General features: G+C 39.8%; 1 protein-coding gene across 1 annotated transcript in view; it reads left to right on the top strand.

Annotated features, from left to right (window-relative positions):
* The window catches only part of col7a1l (collagen type VII alpha 1-like), a 48,716-nt gene extending 34,697 nt beyond the window's left edge, over window positions 1-14,019 (top strand). The window contains exons 76-107 of the mRNA XM_070928948.1: window positions 105-164; window positions 304-360; window positions 1,623-1,676; window positions 1,753-1,806; window positions 1,949-1,987; window positions 2,084-2,623; window positions 2,761-2,796; window positions 3,877-3,903; window positions 4,025-4,084; window positions 4,469-4,594; window positions 4,707-4,778; window positions 5,042-5,077; window positions 5,254-5,313; window positions 5,585-5,629; window positions 5,732-5,767; window positions 6,787-6,822; window positions 6,957-7,013; window positions 7,302-7,373; window positions 7,559-7,630; window positions 7,730-7,765; window positions 7,853-7,933; window positions 8,031-8,084; window positions 8,192-8,245; window positions 8,361-8,423; window positions 8,512-8,574; window positions 8,735-8,851; window positions 10,011-10,088; window positions 10,498-10,551; window positions 10,656-10,704; window positions 11,632-11,871; window positions 13,171-13,242; window positions 13,811-14,019. Coding sequence (XP_070785049.1) covers window positions 105-164; window positions 304-360; window positions 1,623-1,676; window positions 1,753-1,806; window positions 1,949-1,987; window positions 2,084-2,623; window positions 2,761-2,796; window positions 3,877-3,903; window positions 4,025-4,084; window positions 4,469-4,594; window positions 4,707-4,778; window positions 5,042-5,077; window positions 5,254-5,313; window positions 5,585-5,629; window positions 5,732-5,767; window positions 6,787-6,822; window positions 6,957-7,013; window positions 7,302-7,373; window positions 7,559-7,630; window positions 7,730-7,765; window positions 7,853-7,933; window positions 8,031-8,084; window positions 8,192-8,245; window positions 8,361-8,423; window positions 8,512-8,574; window positions 8,735-8,851; window positions 10,011-10,088; window positions 10,498-10,551; window positions 10,656-10,704; window positions 11,632-11,871; window positions 13,171-13,242; window positions 13,811-14,019 — 2,709 coding nt within the window. The remainder of the gene's footprint in view (window positions 1-104; window positions 165-303; window positions 361-1,622; window positions 1,677-1,752; window positions 1,807-1,948; window positions 1,988-2,083; window positions 2,624-2,760; window positions 2,797-3,876; window positions 3,904-4,024; window positions 4,085-4,468; window positions 4,595-4,706; window positions 4,779-5,041; window positions 5,078-5,253; window positions 5,314-5,584; window positions 5,630-5,731; window positions 5,768-6,786; window positions 6,823-6,956; window positions 7,014-7,301; window positions 7,374-7,558; window positions 7,631-7,729; window positions 7,766-7,852; window positions 7,934-8,030; window positions 8,085-8,191; window positions 8,246-8,360; window positions 8,424-8,511; window positions 8,575-8,734; window positions 8,852-10,010; window positions 10,089-10,497; window positions 10,552-10,655; window positions 10,705-11,631; window positions 11,872-13,170; window positions 13,243-13,810) is intronic.
* Window positions 14,020-14,518: the final 499 nt, after the last annotated feature.

Genomic DNA, 14,518 nt, shown 5'->3' with positions numbered 1-14,518 from the left:
AGAAAACCTTTTTAAAGCATTTTAACAGGGGTTGAATTCAGATATAGGTATATGTATTTTTTAATGTCTAGGTAACCTCCCTCTTTTGATTTTTCCTCCCCTAGGTTGTCTTGACAACCACAGAGCCACTATCTCCACCTCCACCCTTGGCTAATATAGAAGAGGTATCCGGGGGGGTGGGGGCTGCTGCTGACCTTGTTGGTGCTTATTGGAAATGTCTCATATAGATTTTAACTCAACATGTTGCTTCACTTTTGAAGTGGTGTTTTCACTGTTGTATTCTTATCTGTCCTTTATTGTTAGGACCAGGATGGCATGTCGCTGCCTACACCTCCCGTCACAACAGAAGAACCAGACAAGGTAGAGCTTTGATTTTAAATCATACAAGCTTGAATCTTAACTGCATGCCTTGGAATGCAAATCTCTTCTTTTTACACTTAATGCAAGATAGTGATTGACAAGTGCTGGAATAAAGTGAATAGGCTTCAGGTGACATAGAATAAGCACTTGGCATCATATTTCAAGGCCTTTTCTTCTGTCTACCTCCTATGAACATTTCACCAGTGCAAAGAGGTGCACATGTTTGTATAAGGCTAATGTGATTATGGATTTTGTAATTCACAAACATTACCAGAGCATGAGACAGGACAGCATTTTTGAGCAGCATGCTTTTAGCATGATTTCTCTAAAGCTTGTCTGAATGGGAATGAGCAGAAACCGTAGCCTAGTCCGACTCTTGATGATTTTACTGGCAAAGGAAAAATTCCAGAGAGTTACTTTTAATACTTTCTCTCTCTCGCTTTTTTTTTTAAACAGGACATCTCTTAATTCCCAAGAGACTGTGACTATAGAGTGTTAAGCATTCATAGGAAAGCGCACACTGCATGGAGAGTGTGAATAAACTGTGAACTGTGGTGAGGAGCCCTGAACCTGACCAACGTTTCATGAGGAGGGACTTCTTTCCACACAGGGACGATGTCACTCACCCAAACCTATGGCCATACCAAAGTTCATACCTTGTATGAGGGCTCTATAGAAAATCAGGCACCACTTTTAAAATATCAGAATTGTTTCCTCATGTCCAGGTTATTTTCATTCTTCACTTTGTTAAATGTTAAACAGCAGAGTAGCCTTTACTTGTCTACAGATCCTAATTTATTTATTAAGACATATATTTCTCTATAACAAATAAATACCACATCAGATAAATCACAAAGCTTTCTCAAACATGTGCCAACAATTGAAATACATATTTCTTCTTCTCAAGTTGTACTGCAATTTTATTTATTGAAAAATGGAAAATATATTGTGTTTTTACTTCACCAAACATCTTTGAATACCAATGATATTATTCAAAATGGAGTGGTACTATAAGCAAATCTGTAGCCAGATCAAACACTCTTTTCGCTGGTGAAATTTTTCTCTGTTATTACAATGTTTTGTCTGTGTTTAACCTCTCTGTGCATGTATCCTTAAGTAAAAATGTTCAAATAACTTTCTAAGCAAGTCTGTGTCTTTCTTTCTTACATTTTTACCATCAAATACATGAAAGCACACACATTACTACAGCTGTTTGATAGGAAGTATCATTTGCTCATGAGGAGTTTTGGGGGGCTTGACAGGTGCCTCGATCCCAAATCAGGGTGAAGAAAAGCGCCCCCTGGCCTGATTCCATGGTAAGTGTCACCTGGTTTGGTAGAAGACACTGATAATAATAAAAAATGGCAGTAGTAATCATTTTCTATATTTTAGGTGTTCATGCCAGGTGCCCCGGGCAGAAGAAATCATTTCAAGGAGACACAAAAAGTAATTTTTTTGTTTCCAATCTTTAAATATTAAAACTTCATACATGTGACTCAGTTTGCATCAAATAAAATATGAAAATGCAATTACATGGTCGCTGTCTATGGACCGTATATATGAGACTGCCCCTTCATTTTAATTTCAGCATCTGTCCTCTGGAGCTCAAGGTTACAACAGCTGGATTGTAAGTCTGTTATCAATAAAGATAAATATTAATCCAAATTAAAATGGTGTGACTTAGAAAATACATTGGTTTGTGTTATAAAACTTGTTTCTCTAGAGGAAGAAGCAAGAAAACCCTGACCTTCAAACATACACGAGGAGGCAGAGGCAAGATCGGAGGGAGAGACGGCGATACAGTGAAACAGAAAGAGAGGTTTATACAGAAACACGAGGAGGAGAGGAGCAGATTAAAGATGAAGATGTGGAGGAGTGGGCAACGGAACAAGGGAAAGGAGTAGAGACAGGGTATACAGAAACAGGCCCTGATCCAGTCTACGGGGAGGAGGAGAGGAGTGGAGACTACGACTGGGAGACAGAGGAGGACGTCGATCGAGAGAGGGAAGGAGAGGAGGAGGACTTGGAGAGGGAGAGAGAGAGAGAAAGGATGGAAATGGAGAGAGAGAGAGAGGAGCTGGAGAAAGAGAGGGAGGCCGAGCTGGAGAGGGAGAGGACAGAGCAGGGGGGGGAGAGAGACTTTGAGAGGGAGAGAGAGGAGTGGGAGAGGATGAGGGCTGAGATGGAGAGGCGGAGAGGGGGGGGTTATGATGAGGAAACTGGGCAGCCATATCCATACCCTCCAGAGTATTTTCACCTGAAGGTAATGGCACAAAGTATTCACCCTAACCTATAACACGCTGATCATTTTGAAAAAAACGTGTTATCAGTTCAAAAGTAGGCAGAATAAATGTCTGTGTAATTATGCTGTTAATGCACTATACATTTCTTATGCAATAGGGTCAACAAGGTGAGAGTGGAACCCCAGGACGAAAGGTGACTAAAGATATTTTAAACATTAAAATAAACACAGCTACTCTTGTAAAGCCAAAGACACATTACTGGACTTTTATTGGGCCCCTCAAGTGTTTAAAGGGTCAGTGCACCCAAATGGCACAAAACATTTTCTCACTTAATGTTCCTACAAGTATCTAGCCATGCAATAGCTTTATTTTGGCCAGATTTTGAGATCAATTTCTTAGAGATTTCTGCCACAACTCAGCTGAGGTGAATAGCATTTGGTTTGTGGCGCTCACAGGATTTAAGGATTACATTTAAACCAGGCTACAGTCATGCTAGCTACTTATAGTCAAATTGAAATTTTGACTTGATAAGGACGAGATGAAAAGTTGGGAGTATCACCAAAGTGATTACAATTCTCCCTGAGGGGAACATCAGTGTCTGTACCAAATTTCATTTCATTCCAATCCATCCAACATTTCACTCTAAATGTATTTTTTTAATGCCGAGCTCCACAAACAAAATCCCATTCTCTTCCATTACATTGGGTGGAAGCAGAATCATGGGCACACAAAAAAATCACAACTATCTGCATGTGTAGACACAATTAGAAGAGGGTGAGAACGTTTGTTTTATTTTGTAATTTGGGTGAACTCACCCTTTAAACTGAAACATATCCTCCCATTGTCTGATACACTGAGTCACTGATATCGTCCCCCTGATTATCATCACCGTAAGATCACAGAGCACGAATGACAGTCGCCGCACGAAATGTGCCACCAGTTCATAAAAATATCATCGCTGCTCTCCCCACCTACCCACGTTGGATCAGTGGATGACATCAGAGCTCAGGGGGAACTTCTCTCCCGTCTCGTCTGTCAGTAAAGCCAGTTGACTCCAGGCCTTTGATGTCCCCTCTGCTCTATTTCTGTTTGACTGTGAGACACTAGATTAAAGCAGGCATTAATAATTCCCCTTGTAATACATGCCGACAAAGTTTTTTTTTATTTCGAATTCCTCTGTGTTGGTTTATTTTGGCTCATGAAAAACAATGTGCTGAGGCGCACTTCAGCTTTCTAACTGATCTGAGCTCTTTTTTTGTCCACTCTTTTTCAGGGTGAAATTGGTGAAAAGGGACAAAAGGTGAATGTTATTTACATCGTTCTTTTAGTTTGAAACACTGAAGTCTGGGAGCTGAGATTTTAACTGAAAGGACTAACATAGAGTGAAACATTGCGTAGTCATGTTTGTTTTGTGTTTTTAGGGAGAGCCAGGCATCGGCCACAGAGGTCCAGAAGGCCAGGCTGGTCCTCCTGGACAGAAGGTGAAATTTCCCTCCTTCCTCACTCTTAAAAAGTAAACGAAAGAGAAGAAATGCAATGTCTTATTTATATCCTGTCTAAATCAATTAATCCCTGCAGTCTTTTCCATCACGTTTACTGTGATTGACTTTTCTTCCCATCGTTGTTTTAATTTAGGCAATTTAATTGGCTCAGTGACTCACTCACTCATTTAAAATTGGGTTTGAGCAAATCAATTGATAAAAGAATGAAGATGACTTTATTTGAAAGCAATTATTCAAAAGTAATAGAAGAGCTGAATAATTACATTAACTGAAACAAGTGACCTTTAACTGTGTGTTTGTATTACAAACATTTCATTTGTCTCTATCTTCCTCTCCCTGTTCTCTGTTCTTATGTTACCTCAGGGCGAACCAGGCCACTCTGGGCCTCCAGGTGCTCAGGGCATCCAGGGTATCCGTGGTAACGCAGGCATCCAGGGCTCCCTAGGCCTGAGGGGCCCCCCAGGGGACCCAGGAGAACCAGGCAGGGAGGTACATCATCATATATCACCTTACAAGTTGCCATTTTGCTTGCTTTGATCGGGGGAAATGATGACAGTGAAAGTACGCAAATAGACTTAGATGTCTTTGTGTGTTGGTGCAGGGTGATCGAGGGAAAAGGGGGAAGAATGGATCACCTGGGGCTTCTGGTCCTCGAGGAGCAGCAGGACCTCAAGTAAGAAAATACAAATGATCTAAATGGTGTTTGCAAGTGCTGCGTCTGATTTTAGGGATTTCTTTTGGAGCTGCCTACTCTATAAGAAATACAATCTAATACACTCAGTATCATGTTTAGTAAAGTTTAAAACTCTCTTGTTTCATCATTATCTAATATTAGGAACATCTTAATTTAAAGTTATTTGTTATATCTGATTGATTGCCAGCTGGGAATGATATAATTATATTTTCTTTTGCTACCACTGCATCTCTCTTATAAAGGGTCCTCTTGGTGTATCTGGAGTTAAAGGAGAAAAGGTACAAATACTGTATATGTGATGTTTGAGAAGCACTTTACGTTTGTAGCAGCAGTATACTGTTATTTTCATTTTTATCTGTTAAAAAATGATGTGCCTATATCATCATTATTTTACATCTCTGGGGTATTTGTTGCTTCTTTAGAGTTGATCTTTACTTTGTCTTGTCCTCAACAGGGTGACAGTATTCCTGGAGAGCCTGGCACCCGGGGGTTGGCTGGCTTCACAGGCAGAAGGGTGAGTCGAGTTCAGTTTATACATCACAGCCAACCCCTGTGATAATGAACAACATTTTGAACAGGTTTAGTCTATGTTTACGTTACGGGAAAATTTCTTATCTCAGCTTATATGAAGTAAAATATCACACACTCACTGTGTTGACCAGTTTGTGTGACAGTTTAGGATTATGTCATCTTACCTGCTCTACCCATAAGGCTTCAGTATTTAGTATGTTCCTGTAATGTTGGTGGATTATGCGGAAAACTTACAATGTTTCTTTTCTATTCAGGGTGAAAAAGGCACTCCAGGTGTTAAAGGAGCTCCTGGGAATATAGTAAGCAACTTTTAAAAACCATAACTGAGTATAACATTTCATTAGAGTTTCACTTACTGATGTACACTTGGAGACAAAACCCTTTTCTTTTACCTATTTTAGGGTCCAAAAGGCTTGCGTGGCATCAGAGGTGAAAAGGTGAGCTGTTATTTCTCGTGATTTGTCACAACTGTGTCTGCACTTTTAAACGAATCCTTTCCCTTAACTCAATAACTTAATTAATCAAATACTAACACCAATTTGGAGTCTCATCAAACTAGACTTTGTAAGTTATTAAAATTCCTTGCAATTGATGTCCGAAGTAGAACCCGATACATGCTGCAAACCTGTTATACCTCCTCCAAAGTTACCCCCAGAAGTTAAATGGATATGAGAGGACACCACAGGGCATTGGAGTAATTTCTGCCATGCTGTCCTGCTGAAATTTCCATTTAAGGAAGGGGAGAGTTTAGCTCCGAAAGGATGCATATAGATAGGTGATAGATTGTCGGACTCATTTCGTCTGTGTAGACTTCAGACCCAAGTGTCAGCGTGTTGCAATGGAGCCTATCTGATGAACCAGACTGCATACAAACATTCCTGCTGTTTTCTGACCTCTTTCAACAAGAACTGCTCATAGGACCTCAATGTTTTTCTATTTATTGTGCTGTTTCTGTAAAATCTATACACCATGGTGCACAAAAAGCATCAATGAACTGCTATTTACACATCTCACACTCTCTGTTATGGTTGTTTGCGCCAACAGTGAGGTGTGTTAGCGAAGAGGCCAACGCTGACATTTATACATTTAGTAATGTTCCATTCATTTCGAAGTGTCAGCAAGTCCAGGTTGCGTTGATAACAGTGATGTCAGTTTTTTCAGACTGTCTTCATGTTTGTTTGTTTCTTCTCCATTGAAGCATCACAGCTGAGCGACTCACTCCTGTCAAAATCCTGCTAAACCTTGGTAATGTTGTGTGCAACAACCGCTCATGACATTTTATCAAAGGGGGATTATATTAGACTGTACTGTGACAGGATATAAATAAAATGCTGTGAGGGCTCAGCTGTTTTCCTACTGCAAGAGATATAAAGTAATAAATGTACTTCTGTTGACACCTGGAATTCAAAACAATCATGTTTGGAAAGACATTTTTTAAAAGCATCTTTCTTTGCAGGGGGACCGTGGGTTACCTGGAGTCAGAGGAGAAAGGGTATGATGATTTTCATGTTCCTCTGTAGGTAAATCAGAAAGTATTTAGCCTTTGCACTGATTCATTACAGCAGATTTGGTGCACATGAGTACACATGATTCATGGCTCAATATATCCATAATCCCTTCCTCCAGGGGAGTGTGCTTCAAATCCAAGGACCCCGTGGATTTAAGGGTTCCAAAGGAGACGCGGTGAGATCCTCTTGAAGTTGTAGTCATTTATCAAATTGCTCAATAAATTTACATGCAAGTAAAGTAACATGACTTAAAGGAAGTCGACAGATACACTCACAATAAGTAAGAGAAGAAAGAATTACAAAGCTAAACAATCAAAGGCTATAAGCTTAGACAGCCATATGTGGAATTAGGAATAAATGCTTTAATGAATACTCTGAATATCCAAACATATCTAAAAACACATATAAAGTAAACATATAAATGTTTTGACCTATGAAGAATTGAGAAGACGTTTTGTTTCAGGGTGAGCGAGGCCCACCAGGTTTTGATGGCGACAAAGGAGAAAAGGGCGAGGACGGTCCTCCTGGAGTCAAGGTAATAAATCCTGATGTAAACATTTGAATAACTGCAAAGAAGAAGAATACTTTAGACTAGACACTTAGAGTACTGGTCATGAGTAAGTCTCTGATAGACAATCATCAGCTTGCTTCATACTTTAATTTATAATAAATGGGACTGCACAAAAAAATCTTGAAAGTATTTTATATTGTTTTTAAAAGGGCTTAAAGGGCGATGCAGGCACTAAGGGTGCATTGGGACGGTTTGGAGCTCGAGGACCAGTCGGCCAGAAGGTGAGAGGATTCATTTTAATATCTTGCAACAACATTAGTTTAACCTTTCACTACTTTTATGGTAGTGCTGTGTGTGACATTGTCTTCTTGTTCTGACAGGGAGATCCAGGAGAGCCAGGACTCAATGGAGTGATGGTAGAGCTACAGCACGAACATTAAAAAACAATCAGTAATTGTAACTTCAGGGAGTCACATACAGTAACATCCATGATGTGATTTAAGGGTCGTAATGGGGATCATGGAGTGGATGGGGCCAAGGGGGACAAAGGAGATTTAGGACAGCTTGGCCAAAAGGGCAATCAGGTACAGTGAAAATCAATATATAACCAATCAAGATCCCTTTCATTTTTAAAGATTCAACAGAAGTTTAGTTTTTTTGTTTGTTTAATTTTTTTCACAGGGTGATCCAGGAGAACCCGGTTTACCAGGGGACACAGGGGAGAAGGGAGAGAAGGTGGAGGCGGTTATAATTTGTCACAGTTGTCCCACTGTTTATGAGTATCACTTTATTGTCATTTCTGTTTGTGCAGTCATGTTCCAAAGTGTTACCTGCTGTTTCAGGGCTTCAGAGGTTTACCTGGACGCATTGGTAGTCCAGGCCTGGATGCGGAAAAGGTCAGGTCTCAATTAGCATTTGATTAGACCAAAAGAGAGTGATGCGTTATCTAACAATGAAGAAATCCTGTCAGTCCTCTTGATAACTCTGTATACAACATCTTTGCAAAAACAGGGAGATATGGGGTTCTCCGGCACCCCTGGCATACCTGGACTGAATGGACTCACAGGGCGCAAGGTAAACATTCAAGTGTGCACATATTTCTCTTTCTCTCTTACGTGAACATATACAAACTCACTATTTTCATCATGTGACATCCCTTTAGGGCGATAAAGGAGAGGGAGGCACCAATGGTGTTGATGGTGATACAGGAGAGAAAGGAGGAAAGGTTAGTAAATGAACGTCAATATCAGTTGTATTTTGTTAAATTCCCAGGAAAGATGTCCCTTGTATTGTTTTTATGCATACTTTTATATTTCAGTTATGTGAAAGAACAGCATGTGTTTTTATCTTGAAGAACATCATGTGTTGTGTTTTGCTCCATACAGGGTGCAGCAGGTTTCCCAGGTTTCCCAGGGTTTAAGGGGTCAGCAGGGATTCCAGGAAGGGATGGAGATGAGGGACCACCAGGACTCCCAGGACCCCATGGGGACACAGGGCCTAAGGTACAGTGTTTCCTACTCCCTTATTGTGCTGATAAATGGAAGAAAAACGAGGGCTCGTTATCAACGTTACAGATTAATTATCTCATTAAACAAAGATATCGAGCTGCCATGATATTTATCTTAAAATAATGTCATACTTAAGTCATGATTTCATTTACGAAAACAATGTTTGATATGTCAAGAAAATAATGTTAATAAATCCTTTTCTTGGGATCCTGCAGGTAGTGTTAAAAAATGAATATACACATGATTAACTCATAATTAGTTTTCTTGAGATACTGTTATTTGACAGAACAGGAAGTTGTTACCACACAATAAAGATTATTAGCAACAATGACCACTCCAAGCTTCCACAGACTTCTCTGGCTGGTGCATACCAGTAGTGTAGCTGAAGGTATGAATCACTTCTTTAATGAAGTGAGTCCAACCAAGAACGAGCCTAATTACCACTGCCTTTAACTGAATGGTGCTGTCACTATATAACCTCTTCTGTAACTAACACTGAGGTGTGGCAGCACTAAAACGCCATGTCTGCTAAACCAGAAGCTACTGTTAACATATATGCACAATGAAGTATTTCTCTACACAGATTCCTAAAGCACTAGTCCTATAAATCTGGTTCAATGCCCTTATATTTACTTCCTATTCACATAAGCCTGTGAGAACAAACATATTAGTATCTACAGGCTATTAAATTGTTAATCCATGTATGGGACAGAGCAGGTACAGCTATCTGTCCATCTTTAAAAAATACATTTAAAGGTCCAAGTTACATGAGAAGAAGACTGGAAATGTGACAGAACACAATGAACAGAAGCTTGATTACAGTCATCACCATGTCTGTGTCTCACACACACACACACACACACACACACATATGCAGCGGTCTATTTCTGTCTGCAGCTTTCGAGTAATATCTTACTCAATTAGCTCCTTTCAGCTACAATTACCAGACGTTCAGTGTTGACAGAGAGTGGCTGGAAAGCTCTAATGAGGATATTCCAAGGATGTACCTAATTGGTCTTTCTTTCATGCTGCGTAGAAGTGAGTGGTGAGATGTGCTGCTGTGGGTTTTTTTTCCTTGTTAGCATAGAGGTTTTTTGTGAAATAATTTCAAAATGTGTTTTTCTCTGTGCGCACGTTGATTGTCGCCAAACAGGGGGAGAGGGGCAGAAGGGCAAGGTTGAAGCCATGTCTGAGGGGAGCACCCGGGACTCCAGGACTACGAGGAGAGAGTGTGAGACTCATACATAAACCCACTTCTCTAAACAAACTTATAGTGGACAGAGCCAGCCCTCAACCCTCTCCTAGCTAGCATCTGTCCCACTTGCCTCTGTAACTCTCTGCTACCTAATCATTTTAACAAAGGTAAAAAAAAATGTAAAGATACAACTACAAAGAGCTCTGATGAGGCTTTGATCCTGTTGTTGCTCATGCAGATAAATGTAGTTGTATCCTAGATGAACTTTTCTGTATTTTTGATACATTATATTGCATATATTTGTTGTGCAGAATGTTCATTAACATGTTAAACCCGATATAAACAACTCAAAAATGCTATATAGATCATTTTTGAATAGCTGCATTTCATTGTTCATTGTTCATTAATTCATAATTAATCTTTTGTAAATGTGTCTTTGCTATAGGGTATAGTGGGTATTGAAGGAGGAAAAGGGGAGAAGGGGGAGCCTGGACTCTCGGTACGTGTTTATTTCACACAAACAAGCACAATCACACACACACTTAAAAACTATATATACACATAATTAATAAGTGAATGAATCTTTTCATTCTCTGTGTCAAGGTTGAAGAAGTGAAGGAGCTAGTCACCCAGGAGGTGGTAGAAAAGTGTGGTAAGATTGTGTGTGTATGTGTGTGGGTGGGTCATATCGTTCACTTGTACATTTTGAACCCTCTATGTGTGACTTTTCTGTGCATTTATCCAAGAGTGAATAAACGTGTGCCTCTAGATAGGCCTACATATTGTGTGTGTGTGTGTGTGTGTGTGTGTGTGTGTGTGTGTGTGGTTGTTTGTTGTAGAGCTCCCGTGGCAGCAGCATGGCACCCGTGTGTGTTGTGCCATCTGTTATGTTCTCTCAGAGGAACACACACCATGGTGCCAGCAACAGCAGAACCATTCACAAACACGAGACTGCCATTAAGAATCCACTCCACACTTAAAACCCTGGTTTTGAAAAGTTCTACATACATAAAGTTTTACTTACTTTACTACTTTTACTATTATGACAACTGTGCTCATAATTCAGTGTAGAGTTTCTTCAGGTGTTTGTCATGTTTGAATGCAATGTTTATGTCATGATTCATAGCATAATTGTAAATACATTCTAGTTAAACTCAGATATTCCTCACGTTACAAGTGTTTAGGTATTTATTGCATAATATTATAGATGTTTGAGTTTGTAAGCCTGTCCTTTGTTTATTAAAACCACTTATATATTTGGTGAAAAGATGTGTTGTAATCACTTTTTGGGTTTCACTGTTTTTGCTGTTTATTTAACAGTGAAGCTTCGAGTAAAGTGCAATTAGGTTGAGCTAAGTAAAGTATAAAATAATAAATAAAGTGGTTTGGATGGCATAAACTAAGAAGCCCAGGTTATAAATTATGATTTAATGGTCTCAAACTTTGCCACTGAATACTCTGGTACTTCATAAATATCCTGATGTATAGTACGACATGAAAAAATATTAAAAACAGCATTGTTTGGTGTTCGTGCATGTAAGAGATTGTGTGTGTGTGTATCATGTTTGCATCACTACAGGGTTGGAATACAAGTTCATGGTGAAGTCTGTGGATCCAGACGGAACAACCTCAGTGACTGAGAAGAAAAAAGAGCCAGATGATGTAGCGGTGTCCCTCAACCGTGACCTCCAAGGAGAAGGGATGCAAGAAGGTGAAGAAGCAGAAGTAGAAGAAGAAGAATATGGAGACGAAGTGGGGGGAATGAGCAGTCCTGCCCCTGTGATCCTCGAGGAAAAAGGAACTCTACCAAACCGCACTGGTAATAATAACTATTACTATTACTATACCATAGTACTATACTACTATGGTATAGTAACTGTTTGCTGGTGGACTGTTGTCCAAGCCCATGGGCCAAACACACAGATGCCTGAGATGTCATAATGTTCGTTCAGTTGTCCCCCGCAACAAGTTTATAGCGTGTGACCAAGTGTGTGTCACCGCTAAATGGTTACATATGTCATACTTATGTGTAACAGCTGTGATGTAGGCAGTTTTTCTGGCGTGTTAGTTGAGATTATGGAGACTTTGACGCACTCAGCAGTAATGACACACTCTGAGGTGTTCGCACAAAGAAAATAACGGAACACTATTATTACCAATATCATCACCTCCATCTCGTCTATTGTTCTCTGATATTATCATGCTTCTATCATGATCATTTAGTAAAGGGAGGAAGAGGTTGTGTTTGTCATCATAACACATAACTCTTCATCTCCGATAGTTCTGCTGTTACTGAGGCCATCACCATCAAGACAGAAAAAGAAAAGAAACCAGAAAAATAAAACAAAGGGTCAACATGTACCAAGAAATCACACAATATTTCATGAAGCTCATTAGCACTTACAGCCCCCAGGCAAGGATAGCTTTCTGCATCCCAATTTATTTTAATTCTTGCTTCCGGTAAACATAACCAAAACTAATCAAAGAGTGAGCCTGTCATTGCCCATAGTCAATGTCAGCATGTTTATTCATAAACTACAATCATTAGATGTAAAAACATTTAGCTCATTCTATGTATGAAATAATGACACAAGCACCATGAGCCACAGACTTTACTGCATTTTACCGTCTGTGGCTCCAAGTTGTCACACGAAATCTGCTGCATTGCCTTACAGCAAAGAAAGGTACTAACTGTACAACTATTTGCTATAAATGGTCCATTCGTTGATGCAGAGACAAACAGCACATTTCACAGAACAAAGAACTAGAAACTGTGCTTGCTGCTATGTACCGATAAACTTGTTCCCCCCAGCTCTTTCAATTACTTTTTAATGATACTTTTTGGATTTCCCCTTTCATCCCTGGTTTTAAGGATGGGAATTGAGTGATTGTGTAACTGGAATTCCCTCAAACTAGGCCCTGTAGGGTTGCAGATTTGCAGAAAGTTAGCACAAAGAGATCAAAAAAGACGATCACTGAAGGCTCCGTGTAGTCCGAAAAAGTCAAACCACCCCTGGCATTCATTAATTGTTGGTCCAGTCAAAGTGGTTCCTCCTTGGTCTCTGATGACTGAATCCACCAATCTGTAAAACTCCTCCTTGATGTTGTTTTCCTTCAGATTCTCTTGAGGGAGGGGCTGCAGAGTGGGGACACAGGAAAAAAAGAAGGGTATTTGGAACAAACACTGCTGGTGAGTGGCCAAGACAACTGATTTTCTTCTTATCCGTCTGCCACTCTCTTTTTTTCCCTCTTGTTTACTTGCTCCATCTATCGTCTTTTTTTTCTTTCTGCTCCTCTTCATATTTTCATAATCTATGAGTAATGAGTTGCTTGAAATTGTTAAAAGCACAAGGTGGGAGAGAATGATAAGACCAAAACTTAATCCATGAATGTTTGACAGCTTGTGCTAGATTTCACGAGGCAACATATTCATAAAAATATGCAGATCTGAAGTGTAATGAAGAATGTGGTGACTAAAAGACAGCAATATAGCATCCAGCAACTCAGCTTATAGTTACCCATTCATATTAAAGGAATAGTTACAACAACTTATTTACTCTTTGTATTGTAAGATAGATGTTTTATTCTTATCCAACTCTCCATAAGAAAGCAAACAAGCAAATTTACACATTTACACATACACTCGTCTCAACAGGTTTTTATCATCTAAGTTGTGAGATCTTGTCAGGCGTACTCTCAGCCTCAAGTGGTATCTTTACATGTTTTAACCCCTGTATTCACCTCACATGCAGTTCCAGCAACAGGCCGCTGCCTGGAGCCGATGTCTGAGGGGACCTGTTCAGAATATGTCCTGCTCTGGTACTTCCACCTTCGCTCAGGGGAATGCAGGCCGTTTGTGTTCGGGGGGTGTGGTGGCAACAGAAACCGATTCTCCTCAAGACACGAGTGCCAGAGTTGGTGTGGGATGGAGAGGAGTGGTGGGGGGTACCAACCAGATCACAGATGAAATAAACGTCGTAACAGCTAATCAGATCAGTAAGAAATTCTTCTTTAAAACTGTTTTGGTTGTACAGTATGAATGGGAGGATACTGCAAAAATGGTCATTAAGACAATATAATGTTCTTTTCACCTTTATCATAGTGATAAAAAACTTTACACTTCCACAGCTACTGAACCTTGGAGATGAAACTAGCAACCCCAAACAAGAAAATCATTTTTGTACATAACTGTGTAAAATGTTTTGTATTGGATTTATTTATATAGTTTAACAGCTGTTTCTTGCTTTCAAATCAAAATGTGAATGTTAATTTTGTAATTTCTTCTGTGATTAGAGTTTACTACTGAAAGATTAAATCCGTCTTTTCTTTTGTGGTCTGTCTTTGTCGTGCTCATCTCCTCTCTCGAGTCTCTTTATGTAACGTTAGGTCACCTTTCTTATGTTTTGTCAATTGCCCTGCATCCTGTGCGGTGCGACAAATAAGAAGCTGGTGAGCTGATTGCCTGC

The sequence above is a fragment of the Enoplosus armatus genome, chromosome 22 (assembly GCF_043641665.1).
Source record: "Enoplosus armatus isolate fEnoArm2 chromosome 22, fEnoArm2.hap1, whole genome shotgun sequence".
NCBI classification, from domain to species: Eukaryota; Metazoa; Chordata; class Actinopteri; order Centrarchiformes; family Enoplosidae; genus Enoplosus; species Enoplosus armatus.
Note: the sequence above shows the minus strand (reverse complement) of the source record. Positions and strands in the feature narration are given on the sequence as shown.